This window comes from Homalodisca vitripennis, chromosome 3, assembly GCF_021130785.1.
Source record: "Homalodisca vitripennis isolate AUS2020 chromosome 3, UT_GWSS_2.1, whole genome shotgun sequence".
NCBI classification, from domain to species: Eukaryota; Metazoa; Arthropoda; class Insecta; order Hemiptera; family Cicadellidae; genus Homalodisca; species Homalodisca vitripennis.
This window is the reverse complement of record NC_060209.1, coordinates 72,132,979-72,157,476: the sequence shown is the minus strand read 5'-3', so window position 1 is coordinate 72,157,476 and position 24,498 is coordinate 72,132,979. Positions and strand designations below refer to the sequence as shown.

The 24,498-nt window shown below is 32.9% G+C and overlaps 1 protein-coding gene across 1 annotated transcript; it reads right to left on the bottom strand.

Moving 5' to 3' along the window:
• Positions 1 to 4,325: 4,325 nt before the first annotated feature.
• On the bottom strand, positions 4,326 to 16,569 carry LOC124357061 (sodium-coupled monocarboxylate transporter 1-like). Its single transcript, XM_046808465.1, has 14 exons — positions 16,484 to 16,569; positions 14,767 to 15,001; positions 14,018 to 14,177; positions 13,236 to 13,301; positions 12,822 to 12,873; positions 12,590 to 12,657; positions 11,461 to 11,615; positions 10,626 to 10,763; positions 9,823 to 9,931; positions 9,113 to 9,222; positions 8,071 to 8,257; positions 7,633 to 7,719; positions 6,124 to 6,272; positions 4,326 to 4,690 (listed from the first exon to the last, which is right to left on the bottom strand). Exons 2-14 carry the CDS (start codon positions 14,964 to 14,966, stop codon positions 4,333 to 4,335), a joined length of 1,839 nt encoding a protein of 612 aa, XP_046664421.1. The 5' UTR covers positions 14,967 to 15,001; positions 16,484 to 16,569; the 3' UTR covers positions 4,326 to 4,332.
• Between the last annotated feature and the right edge of the window lie 7,929 nt (positions 16,570 to 24,498).

Here is a 24,498-nt window from a genome sequence, read left to right as displayed (position 1 = left end):
AACCATTTACTTCCGTCCCTTGTGTTCTATTTCTGGTCTAAGGTACTTTTGGTGTCGTAGAAACGTTTGCCTTGTTGTCCCGATCAAAAAGTATATACATAATCTTCTTAGAGGGGTTGCAGCCTCTATGAATGGTTGATGTGCATGAAATATCTTTTTCTTCTCCGGTGAGAGCACAAGGCACGTGTGCTTCAAATTTCATCGTTTGTAAGTTCATCATCATTGGGAAGTAGAAAAGCATAATATAGTTGCTCTAGGGGTAGTAAATTTATTCCAACCTCTGTTGGTGGTTTATTTTAATTAAAATAATTAATAATATTTGTATTTCTATTTAATTCGTGAGTGTGTGTCAACTAGAACATCGGAAAGAATTAAAAACAAAAAAATGTTCTTCTAGGGTTTGATATCCCATTTCAACCTCTGGAGATGATTAAACTTAATGAATAAACTTTAGTTTTTATATTTAAATCATGCGGCATATGTGTGATGAGTTCCAACAATCTGAGAAATGAAATGATGAGTGAGAGCTTTGCCCTTTACGAGTATATATCTCCATACAGACGAGAGAACTCATCTTACTTGGAAGTACGTTTGCTTGCAAGATCTATTGGAATCATATACCTGATTTGGGGAATGGAATTTTCAAATGTTCTTGAATTTTTATTTGTGTTTAATTCCTAACACGTTGTTTTGCGTTTGAGCTGCACCTTGAACTTACACATTATTTATATAAGTTATATATTTACACATTATATATCTATAAATTATATATTATTTTAAACATCAATACTGGTTGGCATTATTTATCCTGATGGTATATCCAGAACCTATAAGGATGCCGCTTATTTGGTTCTGAAGAACTTAATGACCGTTTGTCGTACATAACGGCCCATTATATTTAGATTCTAATCTAATATCGCAAGAATTATACAATGTTATAAAACGTTATACGAGTACTTAGCAATTTATACTCCTTGACTCCACTAATAGGTGACTACAGAAGAACCCGTACGAATAGAAACGATCCTGGTTTAATATTTATGAGAGTCACTAATAAGCTACAACTTATTGTTTGGGTCAGTGCATCCAGTCAGGTGAGATAAAGATTGATCATTCACAAAGGTCCCATCCCAATTGTTTGTCCCAAGAACTTACTCGTGTGTTTTCATCCATACTGTAAGAAACCAAAGCACTTGTGTCAAAAATAGTTTTTACTTGATTCCAACGACGCTCATTATTGTTGGTTAGCATTACAAACATACTTTGATCTCCCATGCTAGTTTTGCTAATGTACATGGATCTATGGAGAAAATGTACAGAATAGATGTGTGAAAAAAGGATTTGTCCCAATGTGAGAACTTCTCGCTGCGCTGGCGCCATCTGTGAATGTAGAACCGTAAACAAATCTAATAACATTGTTTGTTTCATTTTTATGATACTTTATATTGTTCGATTGCACATCTGAGTTGAATTTGTACCTCCATACGTTGTTTGATACGTATATTATTCATTGAAAACATTATTACTAGTATAAGAATAAAACACAAATCATCGGTTACTTTATCTTCTATGCAGCACTATTTCTAAACTATATAGATATAATTGTGTTCATAGTTTATATATTTTCGTATTAGTTAACTAGTACTGTATTGAACATTGACAGTCTTAAGTTACAAGCTTGTATTAACTATATAATAAATTTAGGCAGTTGTTAAGTTAGATTTAAAATTTATTCATTTATTCTATTAATGTAAAACTATCCTCATCTAATATAACTGCTTCACAATTATTTTAACAGATAATTTTAGAATTATTAAAATAGTTTTAATAATAACAATTAGTTGTTGCAGTTGAGCCATTTTTAAGTATTGTTTTATTGTAAATATAAAAATATCAGTTTTTTTTAATAATATGTAATAAACACCTCAAAAAATTTATTAAAAATTAAAAATAAGTTTTAAATCAGAATAATCCTACAAAATCACTCATATGTTCCAAGAATTTATTCCTGAACGCCGCCACACCACACAGAGCGGCGAAATGAGAACAACCTGGCAAAAAGTGGAAAGATACCATTATTTGCAGAAGGTCTATCTAATAACTTTTTTATCTTTATAAATCTACTTTTCATTTTGATGACTACTAGTACGAGGCACACCGTTGCAAGCTGGTCGTGTGGGCAGTTACTACATCCCACCCACCCCTCTCAACTTGCGACGTTCCACATCGTCATATAAGCTGACTGTCAGTATGAGACGACGTCTCGCTTCGTTCCGGTTTTTCACATCCATTTTGTTCTTCGGCGTTCAATTATTCTGCATGATTTGACGTTTTATAATTTTTTGCTAACGTTCCATGTCATAGTGCAAATACATATTAATTTAAATCGTGAGGTAAAGGATTCAAGAAGATAGACAAAAAATAAAGTTGAGCAGTAACTATTGCTCTTATCTGAATATGGGCGGACTTGACCTTGGTCCTTTCTCTCATCCCTTCCCCCCCCTCCGACACCACCTGTCATTCATCTTTATTTCAAAGTTGATAATCACTTCAAGTAAATTAAATATATTTTTTGTGCCGGATTGTTTAATTTAAATTGTTATGGTTTTTTGTTGTTCTTTCGTTTGCCTCTGAACCATACCCGGCAAAACAAACTAAAATTAATTTATTTCTGTAACGGATAGCGTCTCTAGCCTACGCACAGGCTGCTTGCCCGTGTAGGCTGTTTCCAATAAAATATATATTCAGAAATTACAATGCTTTTAATTTCTTTGCTAACTAATTAATTCTTTTCATTGTTAAATTCAATCGATTATTTCATCACTAGTTATTCTCTCCCTACAGCTGGCAACACTGCGCCTAAACCCAAGATTCCATTGATATATCTTGCAATATAGTTCCTTTTTAAGGTTTTTTAAATAATTTTTAGAAGTTCCCGGAAATTATAACAGCCACAGCGTGGCCTGAATGAGTTGTTTCCCTTTAACCAGAAAGTATTTGCTGAACCAATAATTATGTATGTTTAACATACATTATTATTGCATATTCCAGATTTTTAAATCCTCAAAACGGTACTTACTAAGCATTTAATAATCGTCACACCGTACTTTTTCTACTTAGGTCTCAAGTTATTCAAATTTCGTATATCACAATGAAAGTAGAAAGAAAGTAGGTAATAGTTTAGTCGGTCTCGGCTTTGCCTATACTAAAGATACCTCATTAGATTTAATTTACAAAAAGTATTAGCACTAAAATAAATCTAACACACAATTTAGATTATATGAATTTACAGGCTGTTAGAGGAAGAAATCAGAAACTTTGTACATGTTGAACTGACGTGGATGAAATTTACATAAAGAAAACATTATTTATATCTGCTTACGTACATAATTATCTTTTCTCTTCTTAAAAAATTTTTAGTACGTAAAAACAGAACGCATTAAAAATTTTATGAACAACACTAATTTTACCGGAAAATAGTGAAATTGATAACAGGTTTAAAACTTATCTGCACTGAAATGTTCACCTGAAAAATAAGTCGTAAAGCAAATAAATTGATTCAATTTTCTATATCCAGCGAGTTTAAATCAATTAGTCGTCTAATGGTGCTACTCAAATTACTGAAACCCAATTTGTAACAAGAGATAATAAGATAAATAAGTCTTTGCTGCGGTCGATGACAGAATAGGTTAATTATACTGGCCCCTGGGCACTGCGGTCTGAGTTTAATGGACTAATTGGAATTTTACTGACTACTGGGCTCCACTCGAGCTAATACAGAGATTATTTCTGATTTAATACGTTTATTGGATCAGAATATTCTGCGAAATGAATTCAAGCTTAATACCAACTTATCTTAATCTGTACAATTATGTGTTTTGCGTATCGTTAATCCAGTACTGCTGATGGTGTTTTACTATATATACTAAACATCCATGTAATGCTAACGTTTACATTAGCTTAAAATTATTAAACCAAACTTTCACCTCAATAAATTATTGGTGAGAGTTGATATTTGAAGTACTGAGCATACACAAAATATGTAAAACTGACAGTTCCTAACTGGTCGTAACATTATTTATGTTAGTTTGAATTTTAAAAACATAAATTATGATAAGTAAATATGTAGCTTTAATTTGACTTTTCCAAATCTTCATAATGGTTAAAAATAAAGTTATGCGTTATCGCATGGGGAATTGCATGATTTTTACAAGCAATTCATTTTGCCCTTTCAGTGAAGTATATCTTATTAAGTATTCATGTAGGTTATAACGTGATTTAGAGTACTGTTATTTAGGAGGGTTAAAAATAAAAAGACATTTCCATTTAGTTTCAAACTGTTTGTAATTCTTTTTCACTATTGTATACCGTTTCTTTATATATTGGATAGTTATTGATCTTTATACAAGGTCTTAACTCAGCCAGATGGTAATTCTGGTGGTCGGGTCGTGCCTGCAGCATCTTCTCAGGCAGGAAGCGGTGGACGTAGGGGGAGAACAGGTCAGGGTTTAGGGTGGACATATCCGGGGCCTCGGTCAGCAGGGAGACGACCACCCCCACTATGATGCCGAAGAGGAAGCCGATTATCACGTAGTAGTTGTAGGATATCTGGAAGATTCTAGCCACCGAGTCATCGGCGACTGTTGGGGATCCAACCCCCGTGTAATCAAACAATAAGGCTGAGCTTGTGCTGAACAGTGGAAACAGGCATAAGTGTGAGTATATTTGAAGTATAGTTACTATAATTATTAAAGTATTTTTATGTTAGATATTGTCTGCAGCCCGCTTTTTTCAGTGTTCTGTAAAAGTAGGAAAAGTGAATAACAAAATAGGTATTTCCTCCTAAAGAGGCTATGAGGATCCTACCACCGGTCCTAAGTTTGTCCTATATTGAATTTTTACATAATTTTTTCAGTTTTATATTTTTTAGCATAAAACTGGATCTATTCTATTTATGCATGGGTCTGTGGTGTAATGGTAGTCTAGTAATATATCGCACACCGCCAGAGCTCCGGTTCGAATCACAAGAGGGTGTGTTTTTCGGGAAATGATAACCTTACTGTGTTTTTCCTTAGACAGTTATGTGTCCACATAAGACAACTGTGTGTATTCTTAAAATAAAAATCGTTGTATATTACAATTAGAAGACAGTGTGATTAAATTCGTTAATTAACAACATTTGTATTAATTGTCGTCTAAATATAATGAATACCATAGATATATACCGGTATAATATATAAATATATATTATATATGTGGCTATTTTTTTATTTATTATTTAAATTTTCAATTCAACTTTTACACGTAACAGCCTAGTTTAATCATATGGACCCATGTACTTTTTCTGTCATCACGCAGAGTGTTATTTACTCTACGAATATATTGAAACGATTTCAACTTTTTAAATGTATCCATGGGGTGTTAAATAATTCTCTTGTTCATATTTCTCGATGGGGTGTTAAATTATTAAATAATTTTTGTGTCCAACATTGTGACTAAAAAAATTTTTTAATTAGTTCATTCAATTTTAAATTATTAGTCAACTTGTTAGACTGATGTGATTGACGAACTCCTATCAAATAACATATTGGTTTAAAATAATAAATAATGAAAATGTGGCCTCTACAACAACTAACATTAATAGAGATGATTTAAAAGAAATATTGCATCTTCCATTTGATTACAGTCTTCCTTAATAAAAAATATTAGGAAATTATTAGTTATAATTGCTACAATAATGAGAAAAGAATTTTGATTGAGTTCGGCTTTTAGTCTTAATTAAACATATTAATTTACATTATTTATATGACAAGGGTACGATTTCACATTTTTTACATAATACATTTTTCATATTTCTAAAACTGATGTATTGGTCCTGCTATATTTTTAGAATTGTAATTTAATTTCATTATAGCAATATAAAAATTATAAAATACTTTGCAAAATAACAGGTGTTGTGGCATATTTCGGTATTAATTATTTTATTAACATCTTGCTCAGCAATTACAAAAATAAATATGATATTAACGCTCGATATGAATCGAGCGTTGATCATTCTTCCTTAATAGTTACGTATAATTCTAGTATTTTAATGTTTACAGTAAAGGCAATAGTTATACTTACTTGAAGTTATCTATTGCAGTCAAAGGGCAGTAGTCTATGCTGGTAATTTTTGCTGGGAATCTCAATTTTCCAACCATCATGTAATATTGTGCATTTACAGCTATCCAGGACGACACTAAGAAACTTGCGATGGTTCCTGCGATTGCTCCCTGAAATAATAGAATATTTTTAAGTGCAATAGTTAGATTATATGATGTATCCATTGTCATTATTACAAATTGCGACTACTCGTATGTCTGGACAGCTTACTCTGCACAACCAATACAATGTCCTTTGTTTCGAGTTTATCACTAACGATGAATGATTTGAAAGAATAATATGGCGAAGGTGTCTGCTCTTTACCTTCCAGGTGAAGAGTCGCTATTCCTCAAGAATTTACCTATATTGTTTCCCCAGTCTAAAATCTTCTCTGGTTTTGTCCAAAATGTGTATGCCCTTCGTCTGTTTTGTGCAATGGCATGGTTTGCGCTTATGCTGACTGCTCTGGATTTATATTCTTGGTTTTTACATATTTTTTTCTTTTTTTCAGTTAGATTCTGGCGAATTCAGCTAATTTCTTTAATCATTTTTAACTTTTTTGCTTTCTTATATTTATACTTTAATAGTATTCTTGCCACTTCCAAATCTTCAAAACGTATTTAGAATTTAAAGTTAAATTAAACTGGTAACCTTCAAAGTAAAAAATGCTTTAAGGTACATCTTAGATTAAATTTTGATTTTTGTAACAAATATAAACGTCCAATTCCCAACACCCATTATGCTTTCAATATTATGCAAAATTTTGGATTATTTGATAGATTAAAGGTAGAATTATGTCTGTAAAGTAAGACGGTGTGATAACAATAAGAGTGGAAGACGATGACATAAACACCGTCGTAAATATGGGAAACTTGTCATTCTCTTCTCGCCGCCAGGGGACCGATGAGACATTTCAACTACTTGCAATTTAACAGGAGATATTACAAGGAAAACGCTTTAACCAAATTACTAGCCTTACGAATCTACTTTATCCACCTCACTTTAAAATTATAAATCTATATAATGGAACTCTGATGATACTATCCCACAACATTGATATAATATAAATTTGTTCAACAATTTTATATGTATTTACAGTATAACATACAAATTTACTGTGATGCTCAAGAGAAACCATTAGAAATGTATGTTCCTGAAAAAGTCAAAGCTCCTTTTTTCAAAATACTACATATTACGATTATATTGATTCTACCTTATGTAGGACGATTAAACCAATGCATCGATGACAGAGATTTATTTTAACAAGTTTTATAAAGCATTTCAGTAAGCAATCTGAATAGTTTGGTAATATACAAAATTTAGAAAGTATTTGACAAAACTATATCTATTGCAGAAAGTTTAAAATTTCATAGCGCGAAAGTCTATTATCAACATTCTAGTTTCATGTTTTTATTTTAGTCATCAACTATGTAACGCACATATTTTCATTCTTTCAAGTAAATAGTCCAGAATTGTATTTTTCAAACTTACCTTGGTGTTCACTCGGGGAAAGAAAATCCCCAGGACAAAGAGGGCCAGCGTTGCTCCCGTCATTACCCCCAAAATGGTATTCACTAGCTGTAATAATAAACAAATAAATTAGCCGAAGTAATCAGCAATTATAAAAAACTTAGCTATGATAATTATTATAAGCTATTATAAAATTTGCTGAATCTTTGACTTATTAATGTTCCATCTTTTTTTATCACTACAAACTTATTTCTGTTAAATTTTTACTTTTCTTGCACTCAAAAATGTGTTCATATCTGATCCATCTTCGACTTCTACCTCATAAATGTAATTATGATTCAACTATAAGTATTTTTAATACAGGTACAGGTACTACTGCTTTTTCAGTTGTGCATTATCACAAATGGGGGGCTTATAATAGGAGACATATGCAATGTTAGAGACTCGAACAGGTCGTACCTGCAAAAGTGTTCCAAGTTTCTCAACGACAAAGACCAAAGAGCAGCAAACAATTCCGGAAATGACCACAACGGTTTTGGTGATCCTGGCTTGTGTTTCCTCCGAGTGCTTGACATCGGGAAAATAGACATCCTTTATTCCCTTGTACAGAGTGCCTCCAACTGCGTTTAACCACCCAGCGATGGAACTAAACAAAGAGCAAAAGTATAGAATAACCAAAATAATGTACTTTTTTCATTACATTCCTGCGCAATGTATCTTACAAGAGTCTGACTGAAAATGTTTAGTACATAAAAAATAATCCAACCGAATACAGATTGTACCATCTTAATATGTGATAGTTTAAAGACACTTTTGGTGAACTATTTATTCTAACTACGTACGACATGTGTCACAGCTCAAACATTTAGTTAACGAAACTTTCTGTGGCTATTCCTTATTCTTTTAAACCCAAACCTATAAATGACAAAATAATAATTGATATGTAGATAATCCCTCCTTGATTGTTAACAGAATAAATGCTACATTTTTAATCCCAAAATCTGTAGGTGAACTACGATGTTTTATATATTCTCTGCTAATTTGTTATGCATTTATATATATATATATATATATATATATATATATATATATATATATATTCTCAACGTAACATATCGTAGGTGTGTTATTAATTAGCCATATTTAAAGACTTCACAGAAGTCGGACTTTGATACTGAGCTAACTATACCGGATGCTCTAATCCTACTTGTGCCCTTACAACTTCTTATCACTACTATTACTGTATACATTTTAACTATTACTCTGTTTGATGAGTTCTCACATAGGGCAGAATTGGGCTTAAAGGGTTCTATCCTCTACAAAACACGAAGTCAGAGTACCATTGATGGTGTTATCGCTTTCAATTTTCTAACTATTGTTGAAGTTATCTCTCACTGTTAAGAAGAGACAGCAAAACTTAAACTTTCAATCTAGACTTGTTCGAAAATTGCCAAATCTATGATTATGTTCTGCAATATTATTGTATTTGTAAAAAGCTCACCTGAGAGCGGCGCTCGCTAAGCCTGCCATGAACAAACCCGCAAGTCCTGGATAATCTTTCCCGACCTCCATCACGTATAGAGGTAGCATATGACTGTGACTTTTCACTATCTGGAAACAGCAGTAAAAATTACTCGTCGTTGTTACCTAACTAAAACACCACATACCAAATAAAGTGTAAATTTTTAACAATTTTTAACACCTCTTCCGTTAATTAAAGTATTAATCAAAGATCAAGACCAGTCAAGAGTAATGTACCAGTTTATCCATGATAGTCCAGAAATAAAGATAGTACTAAAAGAAAAATGTCTTATGAATGCATTTTTAATAACTGTATATACTCAGAAATGTCAGCACATGCAGCTCTCTGATGAAAATTATCTTATAAAACCTTTTAAATGGCCATTAAATTCTCCATTTCGATTGATTTAACAATGCGTTCTTCAAGAACTGAGAGCAAGTACTCATATGCTCTCAGGAAATGAACATTAAAAATTCCAATATTGCATCGACAACCAAAAAATATTAGGATTTTTGACAAATCATTTGTAAACACATTGATCTGGTGAATGTTGGAGGAGTTAAATTCCGGGCTAGGCTCAGGTGATTGATTACTTGTTACTTTGCAAAAATGCAACTGAGACGCTAACCACTCAGCTGTCAGGGCCAGCAACGCTGATACACTACTTAGAGTCAGTATAGAGTACTTACTCCGGCAGCTACAGGATCACACTTGTGGTATCTAGCATAGAGGATCAGTCCCATGCATGCGATCAAGTTGAACACGATGTAGAAGCTTACTGCCGCTCCGAACAAGATTCTGTGACATTAATAGTTTGGTTATTGCTGTGAGTTATTTAACTGTCATTATCCACTAATTTGAATGTTTCAGAGTCTTAATACACTTAAGGATGCATCAGCTTGGCGCTTCGTTAGTTGTTCACGTGGATTGGCACCTGTCTCGTTGTATTTGGTCTTGACTTCGAAAATGTATTACTGCTAATTATATGAGTGAAGCTAAATGTATGTAATATTAGTTAAGTATTTCTATGTGCCTTTCCATAAAGGATTAGTAAATACATATTTATTTAACCCCACAATTTTTACGAGCTTCAGTATTATTTTATGATTCGTGTATAATATAATTGAGTATTATGCCGGGGTTAGAACCCACTGACATCTAAAGGACCATTATTTGTTTTTACGGAGTGTATTAACTATTCTAACCTCCATAGCTTAATGATAATTATTAACTATTCGATGTTTTATTTATTTAGCCCCAACAGTAATCAATACCAATACCACTGAATGCCGTGAACCAAACTTACCCCTCTGAGATTTTTCCTTACAAAATCTGTATTACATTAAATTGCATTCTTAATGAATATACATCTACATACATTATTGCATAAGAATAAGTAAAATTTGGAAATACATTATTTATTACAAGGGAATAGATTACTTTGGAAGTAGCAAAGAAACTATTTTCGTATTCATAATGTCGGATTGCTTACCTTTTTGCTTCTTTAAGGGTAGCCACTGACATGTATCTCTGTACAGCTGTCGGCATCACTGCCAAGTTCAGGTTCATAAATATCAAACCAATCGCAACAGTCCAAAACGTGTGTCGTTCAAAAGGGTCTGGATTCATGCTGAAATAAAAAATATTAGAATGTTCAAACTTATTTACCAGTAATAGTCTCAAATTTAATATATATTCATTTTTATAAATACATATATAGTATGTTATGTTGTTAACAATTAGCGCTATTTAGAAAATCTGAATAATAATAAGGTTCTAATAATTAGATTCCACAATACGATCCTGCAAAACATTGTTATTTAGGAAAATGTATGTCTATCTATTAATATCTATTATTTAAATGTATTTACGGTAAAAATATATTGAATATTGATTATAATGATTGGAAGGTTGAGTTATTGTAGTAATTTTATGATACGAGGGTTGGACAAGGCTATGGATAAACTTAAATGTTAGCACACATTTTAGTGAATACACCTAAAGGTGTTGATAAAACAAAACTTGGAAAATTTTTGACAATATTTTGTTTTTCTAACAAAACATATTTACATATTTTTAAACATAATTCAGATCTTCCATCCATTTGGAAAGTTAGTAACCAAACAGTCTTACAGTGTCTATGTTTTTTTTTTTTTTTTTTTTTTTTTTTCATAGAAGCCTTGATTTGCAGGGTGTGTTATAATTAATTCAGAAATCTACTCTAATTACAGGTAGACACGCTGGTCACTATAAATTAAACCACTATAAATTAAACTTTTAATGAGATTTTTTACCCCAGCTGTAGGAATTAGAACTGGTGTACTCACTTGAACATCTCCAGCCTGCCTCCTTCTTCGTTAATCCTCAAGACTTCCAGTACACCTCCTAGGTTGGAGAAGCCCGCGAACACGACAAACAGGATTCCACACAAGGAGAAGGTGTTTTGCAGTACGTCCGACCACATCACGGCCCTAAGTCCTCCCTGAGACAGTGAACACTTGACTGTAGTCATTCTGTCTATGGGGTTGTACAGGTAAAATATACTCGAAAACCCATGACTGAATGATACTTCACTATTTATTATCTAGTAATCCCAGCTCAGAGACAGCTTACTGAAATCTAACACTTTATATAAAAAATAAAAGTTAGTTAGGATATAGGTAAAAGTTAAAATATGAACGTAAATCAACGCTTATGGGAAATAGAAAACAAAAAACTCACATAAAGTAACATATGAAAAAATAGAGATATAGTTTCAATTGAAATTTTTTTATGATAGTTATATTTATCAAATGTACTTTAGTTGGTATATATAATTATATATTGCAAATCATCATACCAAATTTCTCAAGAAAAGCCTCAAAATAATTCAAATAAACAAACTTTTTTTGTTTTTGTCTCAATGCTTTTTTCTATATCTTAGCAAAGGGAGGAAAATAATGTTTTTAGATCCTGAAATTCAAGCACCTTTTTATATGTATTTCTTAAGCCAGATTACAAGTACCAACTTAACGTATTCAAAATCGTTACTCTAAAACATATGCGTTTTTAACTAGAATCTTTATTGCAATTAATATAAATTCATGAAGCATTTTACATATCATCAGCCTAGACATTTAAGTTGATATTTGAACTAACAACGTTCGTAATTTTCCATTGATGCATTCTTATGAGCATTTATTGCCTGATGATTTTTTTTCTATTTCATCCTCAAAAATTCATTCGATATTGGGATAAAGCTTTACTAAAACAATACATGTCTGCAATCTACTGAAAACTACATATTTTATTTAAATACCGCACATTTAATAAATTCGCAACTGATACATATTTATATTATAAACAGCATAAAATAATATAGTTATACTAAGTACAAAATAAATTTTCCAAAAAGATGCTTTAGTGCTGATATTGATGATATGGGAAAAGTAACTTTAAATAATTAACAATACTTACAACACTTGTGTAGAAAATGCAGACGGCACTGATGACAACGGCGACGAAGCTTATTGACAATCCTGTAACTAAATTTCGACTTTGTGAGCAGCTAAAAGATTCCACATAATGTAACTTATGAAGTGAGTTTTTAATGAGGAAATAGTCCCCGTTTATTTGTTATTATACTCTATTCAACACATAATCCGCTGCAACAAATAATTAAGTAAACTGTTTAAACCTTGAAACTTACCTTGGCTAAAGGTTACTGATGGAGCGTACATACTAACAGGCAAATACAGTACCTGAAACGTAAAACATTACTTGTTATTAAACTTTCATAAGGTTTTTCATAAAAATGTAGTGCGTATTGTTTAAAATAAATTTACTACATCAGCTACATAGGCAAAAATTATTATTATACCGAGAGGACTTAATGCACTGAAAATACAAAATGTACAAAGAAAAAAATTATTATCTTCAGTCTATAAACTAGTTACTGATAACTTATTATATATTTTTATAAGTTTAGAATTTGTATGTTGCAAAAAAACTCTTAATGAAATGAAGACAAATTTTATTGTAAATCTCAGTAAATAACTGTTATTAATGTTACTTCATAAAACAAAATGGTATCATCACATTTTTTTATTTCTTGTGTACTTACCATCAACATAGTATTCATTATGATTCCCATTACTTTCACATGTTTATTGAAACGTAACTCCAGATACTGAAACAGTTCAAATCATAATTTTATATCACCTGCCTTTTCAAGGCGTTAGATCAATATACACACAAATGAGCAACAACTAAAGAAAGACAGCGCTTTAAAATAAGTAAATATTTAATAATTCGTGTCACTGCTCAGCAGTAATAGCGTGGTTAAAGTGCATTCTTCAACAAACTATACACCAATATTAAGCCTTGTAGAACTCCCAACGTTTTATATGTGAGATAGCATTGGTGGGGTGTTCAAAATATAATGTTCAAATTCATTGTTTTTCTATGTCGGGACTTTCTACATATAAGACCAAAAAACCTATGGAAGAAAACATTTCGCAGGGTAAAATTTATATGGTATTTTTTTTATAAATACGCCAAAATATTAATATATATTAAGGCAGAGTCCAAATTCACGAAGTTTTCAACAGACCTCTTTGAAACACCTTTTCTCTAGTCTGAATTTGTAGGTTAAGGAATTTACGCAAAATAAGGATTTCTTCCAATTTTGTAAAAATCTTGCTTATATTGTATCTTGAGGAGAGTTTACACATAAAATAAACTTTTTCGTAATAATAATAAATAAAATAATTGGAAATAAACATAAAAGCATGTATAAAGTTTCGAAAAATATCTCAAGATGGCTTCTCGCAAATCATCCTGATCGGTTTGAATGTTATTACGATTTATTTCCTGAGGATTCCACTAATAATCAAATTGACTTACCTCAAACACGGATTCAACCTGCAACTTGTAGTATACTGGTACGAAGAACTGAGCGACAATTGTAGTAAATATCGCAATCGAGAAGTTGACAGCCAAATATTGTGTACCGTACAGGTAAATCTCCGTTGGTATGCCCAGGATTGTTAATCCAGATGTAAAGCTAAAAGCACAACAGATATTAAGCATACACAAATTCAATATAATGTTTATTGAACAGCTTATACACAAAACTTTCGTTTCAAGTGTAACAAAACGGTATTATGGTCACAGAATTTCATGTATTTATTAAAATTATATGTTTAATTGCTATGAAGCATAACATATACGATAATATTCGATCACTTAAAGTTTATGATGTATAATATATTTATCGTTTTCACTCAGAACGTTAATACATTCTTTTTTTAAACTAAACTATTTAAGAGAACTAGCTTGGAACATAATGGAGATTTATTTTTACTGATCCAAAATCAACTGACGGTGTGGAGAAAGTTCTTAAAGGAATTTAGGTACTTTCTTCTCAAAGATTATAATTATTATTATAACACAATAAGACCAACTTAATCATACTAAGATACAAATAATACAAATCATAAATGATTTAACATCTGTGTTAATAAGGCTGATTAAAGCGGATGGCCTCTAAAGCTCTCGCCTCTCGACTTGTATTTCTGAAATTCTTCTCTTTTTAGATGAAGCCGTAGGAGCTTCACATTGTGAGTTACACATTGTGCTTTTCTATATCTCACCTCGCCATTAGACCCATAGTGACCGGGAACACTCCCATGGTTTGGCCTCCCAACATGTAGTCCTTCAAAGTCCTCTGCTTGTTGATGAAAGCGTAGTAGACGCCGACCAGAGCGGATAGGCAGAGCATGGCGATCACCACAGAATACTCCAACAAGTCGAACTTGAAGTCATTGGTTTTAATCTCAGAAGTCACGTCCATCTTAGAGTTTGTCTTTTCCGTGAGCTACGGTCTCCCTTTGAAAAAATAAGGGACATTTAACGCCTTATTTGAAAGGGTAAACTGATTTAATGAGAAAATCATACGTGATATGTAATGATACTGTTATTAGACTTGCTACAGATTTTATTAATCTTGTCCTCAACATTTATAAGTATCCAAATAAATATAAATATTCGATGCATTGTAAAATTATTTATTCATACATCAAATTATTTAAAAATTGGTAGAAGTAGACTTTCTATTAAAAAAAAGCTTATGTACTTCGCAATAACCGACTACAATAATCAGGATTATATCACAAACTGTTGTTACCTTACCTGTTTTATAAAATAAATATTATTAATTTGAGAAAGCAGAAAGTTCAGCCTCATTTTCACTTATCATTTCAAATAAAACCCTCATCAAAGTTTTTAATGAAACTATTTCATATAAAACGTGACTTTCAGTCCAGGTGAACACAGTATATCTAGTACATGCTGTGTCATCTTAGAACGACAGATTGGAGATAAATTGATAGTTGTAAATACTATTACTGTACTATTGAGTAAAATAAAAGTAACTGCAAAATTTTTGCTATGGCTTCTGCAACACCAGGCATGTACTAACTTTAGAACAACAGGGATAGTAGCAGTTTGTGTCCAACGCACGCATTGTGTTTAACAATGATACATATCTGATGAATTCTGAGAACACTGTTGTTTGAACGTACAATATAAATTTTCTTTATGTAATATAACTCGGGTTTTGACTCGTCAAAATTCAGTTTGATACGCTATTTTACACGTATGTTTTATATAGTTGTTTACATTCCATCCCCAACTGTCATTTGAAATGCTAAAAGTTCTAGTACATGATAAGGCTATTCCAATGCATTAAAATTGAAATATATTTGATTTAAAATGGTAAAATGCTGTAGATAAATATACTACTTATCATGCTTGATCTGATTCGTATAAATATTCACTATTAACTGTTAGATATAAGATTATTAGTAATTAAGTATTGGACACAATCGGTACTATAGTGAAGTTTCTACCAATCCCATCTCATGTTTAAAAGCAATCCTACCTTTCATATCAATCCACGCTATCAAGCAATCATACCAAACCTACGAAACGGTAACCATACTAAACTTTAATTTACTAAAAATTAGGCATGTGGAAGCATTAGGAGCATTTTTAGTGAACAGTTGAATGGTTTTACTTTGGTGCTATCTAATTATCATGTAACTAACATTGACTGATTTTCTCAGGAATTAAAATGAAGTTTAATTATTATTTCACTACTGTTTAATTTAATAAAAATCTAAATAGCATGTATTTAATTTCAGAATTACCCCAATTGAATCTAAATTATTGTTTATTTACATTTACAGATAATTTTCACAAGTGAAATTGACCAAATAATTTTCAGCAAAAAGTTTTTAAAATTCTTTTACAATTGAGCAATTATAAATCATACCATTTCTAACTAAAGAATCGCAAGCAAATACTTACGATGTTATTGCAACCCAGGGTGCACTGGAAGTGTCAGTTACAAGTCAGTACCCACTTTTATAAGTCAATCACATCACTGTTTACACAGTTAACTTCCTTATAATTACGTTATGTTCTCAGTGCGTACATTTTTGACGTCATTACTTGAAACTTACACTGTTTTCCTTCTTCTTCAAATTACCAGTTCAATACGATTTATGGCACTCAGATAATCTCAAAAGATACACTGCATGATTATTTTTATTTTTTACATGAAGGAAACTTGTCACTACTTAGGCTTACTAATTGAGTTTGGTTTTACATTCATGTTTCCATACATTAATTTCTCGATTTGGGTCCATTTTCCCATAAATAAGTTAATTTCCTGAGATTGCTAATGTACTTTTAGGTAAATTACTAAGAGCATATCTCTTACATTGTGTTTTTATTAGTTTTGTACTTTATTAGTTTGTATCGAACCTGAATTGAAGTGTGTATAAATCAATTATAAATATATGACACATTGATGTTGATAAGGACAATCCTAGCGTCTACACAACTGCCTGCCGTCATATTGTATTATAGTTTTTAACCAAATTTGTTAGATATATTCTTTGAAATCAATACCTCATTATCTTTGAGTGCCTTTGAATCATCTTGCAAATTGGTAAGATTTTAAAGCAAATCGTTACGAATTTTTTACGAAACAAATATTGACCTATAACAATTTTAACCAAGTATGAGAAGGCTTTGAAACTTCGCACAGACACTCTTGGACCACTTTTGAATCTGGAATTTGAATCAAAACTAATATAGAAACTTCCTATGTAATAGATGTTAATCAAGGATATATTGATTTTGAGCCAAGAGGGTGAATTTGTGGGATCAAAACCGTTTTACCTATATATTCTATAAGGTCTTTTCGTTCAATAAATTTGATCAACATTATCATATACATGTTACGAAACAAATATTATAGAATTCCTTTTGAAATAATAAGAACTTTCTGGATCAAATTTGTTTTCATAGATCTACCCTGCTAGTCTGGATTCCAGGGATTGGAGGTCTAGTGCTAACATATTTTGCGATTTTATATACATATATATATATATATATATATATATATATATATATATATATATATATATATATATATAAGTTTATAGGTATCTTTTCTTTGTATCCTTGGACACTGTTTTTAGGTTATTATTGTTTTCTTCTTCTTTTGTGAATGCAATTATCTTGTTGATTACATTAATTAGTTCTTAAGATTTTCCTGTGTTATCCTGCCTTTTAATTATGTTGATTTTGTTTTTATTGCTTTGGAATATTTAGGAGATTGATTTTATTTTGAGACTATATTCATATATATATATATATATATATACAGTGCTCGATTTGAGACGGAACGCGGCGGAACGGCGTTCCGGGACCTCTATCCTTAAAAAAAAAAATAATAATAATAATAATAAGCTGTACCAAAAAGCCAATGAAACCAAAACTAAATTTTTGGTTGGTGAGTTAATTACCAAATTTATTATGAACATCAAATTCTTGAAATATATGATTACTATAGTTTAACTCGCAATCAATAATAAAACATTCAAATGTATCACGAAGCTATCTCGAAGTGCCTACAATTTTTAAAATGCACCAGAAGCCTCTTAATCTTTCCTCCCTCCACATGCGTTCCTCCCCTCCGTCAGTGGCATATAGACTTCCTAGATTACTAATTCCCCCCCTCACATGTTCCCTCTTCTCCATCAGCGACGTATAGACCCGCCCGTTTGGCTGTGTCGACGTGTCGTATTACGCATTCGCTCAGTTGCTCAGTAGTAGTGGTTTCATATGTGTATGCGCCTCTCCATCGAAAACGTGGTTTTCTTGCATTTGTTATGTTACTTCATTGAGGTTACATATTTTTCTGTGTTTGTATTTGTTAGTGAAGTGTTTATTGTGAAGTAAAATGAACAAAAAATTAACAGATGACTTTTCGTCTTCGGGTGACAGTAAAAGACTTGTTGCATGTCCAGACAACCATGAACAACAGATTTCATCGACGTCACAACCATCTTCTAGCAGTGAAAAAGGTAACCAGATTTGAAATTAATGTGAAACCTCCTAAAGAAAAAGAACAGCAGATTGAATGCAACAATGACTTGCCAGATTGTTGGAATAACTCGCAAAAAAAACAGAATTTTGCAAAAGGTATGATTGGTTGTTTATTAAAAATGGAATGTTAGGATGTAGGACTTGTAAGGAAGAAAACAACAGGCATGAACATTTCAAAAGAATGGGCAATATGGTGACACAAAAGAGAAAAAACAAACTTCATTAAGGAAAAAAATTCATAACCACAAAGAGAGGCCATAAAGCAGCAGACGAAAATGTTATCGAAGCTAAAGACGGAGCATTGGAGAAAAAATATCTTGAAACAGCGTTCCCAGGAAAAAAGAAGTGACTGAAAAAATATTTCGAACGGCATTACAAGGTTGTTAAAGAAAATCAATCCTTTAATGATTTTGAAACATAAATAGATTTGCAAGAACTTAACGGGATTAACATGGGTCGCATTTTTACATTCTGACAAAGCTTGTGCTAACTTTGCTTTACACATCAGTAAGGAAGTGAATAAAAAATTTGTAAGTGAAATTATTGAGAATGAGGACTCAAATTGGTCTGATTATTGATGAACCCACTTCCTTAAGTAATAAGTCGAGTTTTATTGTATACGTCCGGTGTCTTTGATAAAACTGGGTATGTGTGGCTCCACTAACGTATTTTTGAATCTGGTAGAACTTGATGGCGTTACCGCTAAAGAAGTATTTGACTCTTTAATGAATTGCCTTCATTCAAATGGGTTATCTGAGCAGTTTTAAAGCGATAACTTGAGAAGCTTAACTATGCTCGGAAAACACAAAGGAATTGGGGCATTATTTTTGTCAGAAATTCCCTTCTGATTATTGTCTGGCACTGTGCAAACCACAGACTTGAGCTGTCAGTTTCAGACGTTATTAAATCTGTTTCAGGAGTAAGCAGATTCAAATCCTTTATTCACACGCTCTATGTTATCTATCACGCCTCACCAAAGAACAGTAGGGAACTCCGGAACTGTGCGAGTCTATTAGAGGCAGAAATTTTAAAAATTGGAAAGAGTTTTGAGCACCACGTTGGGTCGCATCTAGTTTCAGGTCTGTCTCAGCTGTATGGGTCCTACGAGGCGTTAGTACAACACACTTCAAAGAAGCTTCAAATGATACAACTAGAGACAACAAAGAAAGAAGTACTTTTTCTGGCCTCCTCAACAAAATCACAGATACAAATTTCATATTAGACCTGGGTTTGATGGCTGACGCTTTACAAGAGCTTTCAGAACTAAGTGAAGCTTTACAGCATTGCAACGCAGATTTGAGCTATGCAAATAGAAAATTGCAAAATCGTAGTTGCTTTATTCGAAGAAAGGAAAACAACTCTCCTGGTCCTATACTCTAAAATGGCCCAAGAAGCAGTTGAAAACTTGTCTTTTTTCAGTGTTCCTCTCCAAACAAAAGCTGGTCGAGTAAACGACCAACCGATGAACCCGGAAATATTTTACGGAGTACTAAAAATGTCTATTGAAGCGAGACTGTTAAATGAAAAAGACAAGACACTAAGTTAGCAGAAACTTTCAAAGTTATGGACACTAGACACTGGCCTGAAGACATCCCAATAACGTTCGGAGAAAACGAAATGAGGGAACTTGCTTCCAGGTTTAAGCTTCATGAAAGGCAGTTAATAAAGGGTTTCAGAATATAATCTACTCCAGAACGTTACCAGACAGCCTCTGTCGGCTCGAGCAATCGATCAACTCGGTTGCCATTTCATCAAGTGAATGTGAAAGAGGGTTTTCTTAAATGAATTTAATAATAACACCTCTGAGATTGTCATCAATATATTACAACGGTGTCTGGCCTGTTGTTTGTAAAATAAATGGACCTCCTCTCCGGCTGTTTCGGCCAGAAAAGTACGTTGACACTTGGCTTGTTTCTGGACAACCACTCAGTGCTAGCTGTCAAAAGTAAAAAGAGATCAAGAGAAAAGAAATACGATGAAAACGAGTTAAAGTTTTTGGACTATATTTAAAAAAGAATCCGAATACAAAAAGTACGCTGTATTGCTCTACTGCTATTTATGTTAATAAAAGAAGTTTGAGTTCTATAAAATCTTCTTGTTTCCTTCCAAGTACCTAATTCTTTACAAAGGCAAACACTGTTTTGTGGTGATGGGAATAATATATAATAGAAGGGGGTGGGGGATAAGTCTCGGCAGGTTGTAGTTCCGGTACCTCAATTTCTAGAAATCGAGCACTGTATATATATATATATATATATATATATATATAATTTGTATAAATGGCAATAGCCGAATTTAATTTATTTCAATAAACATTGAATCGCAAAAAGTACTTGCTCCGCCGGGACTCGAACCCGGATCTCTCACTTGCCGGGTGAATGTGCTACCATTACACCACAGAGCCCTCACTTTTTACGATTGAATTATTTTTGTATTTTGCCGTTTTCTTTCACATATGCTGTTTAAAATAACCAAACTAAACAATATGATCGGAAGACCAAATACCTGTTCAAATGACTTCTATTTACATTCATTAAATTTGTATAAATGGCAATAGCCGAATTTAATTTATTTCAATAAACATTGAATCGCAAAAAGTACTTGCTCCGCCGGGACTCGGGGTTCGAGTTGGTCTTCCGATCATATGTTAGTTTGGTTATTTAAACACATATGTGAAGAAACGGCAAATACAAAATAATTCAATCGTAAAAAGTGAGGGCTCTGTGGTGTAATGGTAGCACATTCACCCGGCAAGTGAGAGATCCGGGTTCGAGTCCCGGCGGAGCAAGTACTTTTGCGATTCAATGTTTATTGAAATAAATTAATATTCGGCTATTGCCATTTATACAAATTTAATGAATGTAAATAGAAGTCATTTGACAGGTATTTGGTCTTCCGATCATATGTTAGTTTGGTTATTTAAACACATATGTGAAAGAAACGGCAAATACAAAATAATTCAATCGTAAAAAGTGAGGGCTCTGTGGTGTAATGGTAGCACATTCACCCGGCAAGTGAGAGATCCGGGTTCGAGTCCCGGCGGAGCAAGTACTTTTTGCGATTCAATTTTTATTGAAATAAATTATATATATATATATATATATATATATATATATATATATATATATATATATATATATATTTAACCTCTTATGGCCTGAATTATGTTGTCAACAAGAAAAAAACTATGTTTACATAAAAATAAGTTGTTTGCACCTCAAATAACATGGAAATTTTTTTTTTAATTTTTATCTGCAATAATAACAGTTTTAGGGGTGCGTTGCGATAATGCAACAACAGGCCACAAAAGAAAACCAGGGTGACTAATAAAAGAGACAACAGTTTCTCTGAAATTTATTTGTTTATTTTCAAATTACAAAGTAATGACTAATAGAAATGAAAAAAAAAACATCAGTATGTGTATTAATAAAAGGAACAAAAAGAATACTTTCGACAAACACCTTACACTCCATGAAAGGAAGAACTAAAACAGTTTCTGTTTTTGGTAAGACAAAGATGCACTTGGCATTTGTTGCATTTTACAGTAGTTATTCCCTTGTAACCACTTTTTTACACCGTTGTCGGTCTTCAGCTACAACAGGCCAATGGCCTAAACCATCTTTCCTGACGTTGACCTCAGGCGGAGCTTTGGCTGGACCCTTCTTCTTTTTTTCTTCATATACAGCTTCCTCTTGGTCTTCAAGGGAAGGCCTTCCCCTTTTCCGTGCTTGCTGCTTTCCCTGGCTGCATAGATCTGCAGCAACATCGGACCTAAATTCCAGCAGGTATTTTATTTCTTTTTTCGGATAGTTTTTTTGTGAACAATCACGGCGGTACACAAGCCAGGCATTGACAACGCCCATGTCCACAAAGTGATGCACCATTTTCATGTAGTACTTTTTAGATTTGGTGGAAATCCGATAGTATGCTACAAGACCGTCAAGCAGATCTACTCCGCCCATAAATTTGTTATATGTAATCACAGCTTTTGGACAAGGAACAAGTATTTCCTTCTTTACTTTTTTGTCAAACCTTTTGACATTTGTGAGGGGCTGAGCGGATTCAAATGATGAGACTAATACCTCACCCCTATTGTCCATCCACTTTACAGCTCTGATTTCTACATCGATGTTTGTCACATGACTTTTTTCAAGAACAGAGCCTCTACCAAAATCATGTTTCATGTCTTTGTCAGTAGGGAAGTTCAAGCCTTTGAATCGGTCACTCCTTACTGTGCCTAATGATTCAATGCCAATTTGTTTGAGCTCAACAAAGAAAGGCAAGGAAGAAAACCAATTGTCGAAAAACAATTTTTGGTTCATATTTCTAGGTACTGAGTCAACAAGCTTTAGTACAATATTTGAACTCGCACCAATATCAGGGAACCCAGCAACAGGCTGTATTTTACCACAGTAGATCTCAAAATCATAAACCAAACCAGAAGTGTCGTACAAAACAAAAATTTTGAAACCCCATTTTTTGGGTTTTTTTGGGTTGTACTGCTTCAGACCGGATTTTCCCTTGAACGGGACTATTCCCGTTTCATTGATGCAAAGAAACTCACTTTTAGGTAGGTTCCTTAATTTTTTCTGCAATGAGTCAACTAAGGGCCGGATTTTAAACAGCCTATCACGGTTGGGATCATCTCTTCTCAGTTTCGAGTTGTCGTTGCAGTGCAATTTTGATTTAATTTCCTTCCAGCGGTCCCTGCTGATCACATTTGCAATTTTATCTATCCTAGTACTCTTAGCCCAGTACATACTGGCTCTAGGAAGATTGTAAATCGAAATCAAAATACAAACACCTAGATATTGCTCTAGCTCTGGAGTTGTCAAAATCAGGGGTTTGTTAGGGTGTATCTGTATAGCATACAGGTTAGACTGATCTGTAATGGTATTCAAAAGATCTTCGTCAAAAAAGTATTTGAAGTACTCAATTGGTGTATCAATTTCAAACTCGTCAGGGTTTGGGAGGGCACCTAGCCATGCAGATACCTCTTTTTCACTATCTTCTGGAGCGACATCTGTCCACAGTGGAAGGGGTGTAACAGGGGCATCTTCGACAGCAGGCTCCTCAGGGTGTGCTTCTTCGTCATTTTCTTCCTGACGTATCTCTCCTTTTTCTGGTTGATTCGCAGTTTCGTCCTCACGTGAGTCATCATCTGGAACATAAACAATATTCTGCAGATAAACATGCAAAAGGTAGGCCTCCTTGTGTAGGCCTATATTTACCTGTAGAAATCAATAGGTTACAAAATTATTATTGCATAAATAATAATTATTATAGGTTACAATATTTATTATTCCAGAACATACTTTGGTCTTGATGCATGAGTTGGGATGTTTATTTACCCAACTTACAATCCTCCCCTTTCAGCCACACACAACACACACTCACGAGCACACTTGCTTAGATAGGCTGTATATAACCTAAAGCCTACCACTTTGCTCCCGAGCAGCTATAATTCTTTGCAGCCTAGTCATTCCAACTGTATTTGGGTCGTAGTAGGGGTCAGCATCACTATCGTCTGCCTCGCTCTCTTCACTTGATTCTGGAGGCAACAGTCCCAGGTCAAGTATGTCAGCTAGAATCCTCTTCGACCGACGCATCTAAAAAAAAACACAAGTGAATTACTCCATGCTCAATATCACTAATTTAGTAAATAATGAGAGAAACAAATAAATGTGGAAATATGTTTTCTATTGGCTTCATTTTCCTTTATGGCCTGTTGTTGCAAAAAAAGAACAAACCTATTTTAGGTTATAAAACTACCTTAATCAGGTGGAAAACATTAATCAACTAGACTAATCTGTAGCTTATGAACTAATAACACTGACAGTATTTTTTTTTAATCTGTGACTTAGCTTTTTTGAGAAAAAAAACAATTAAAATCCAGTAACCGGCTTATTTCTGAAAACTGTGTC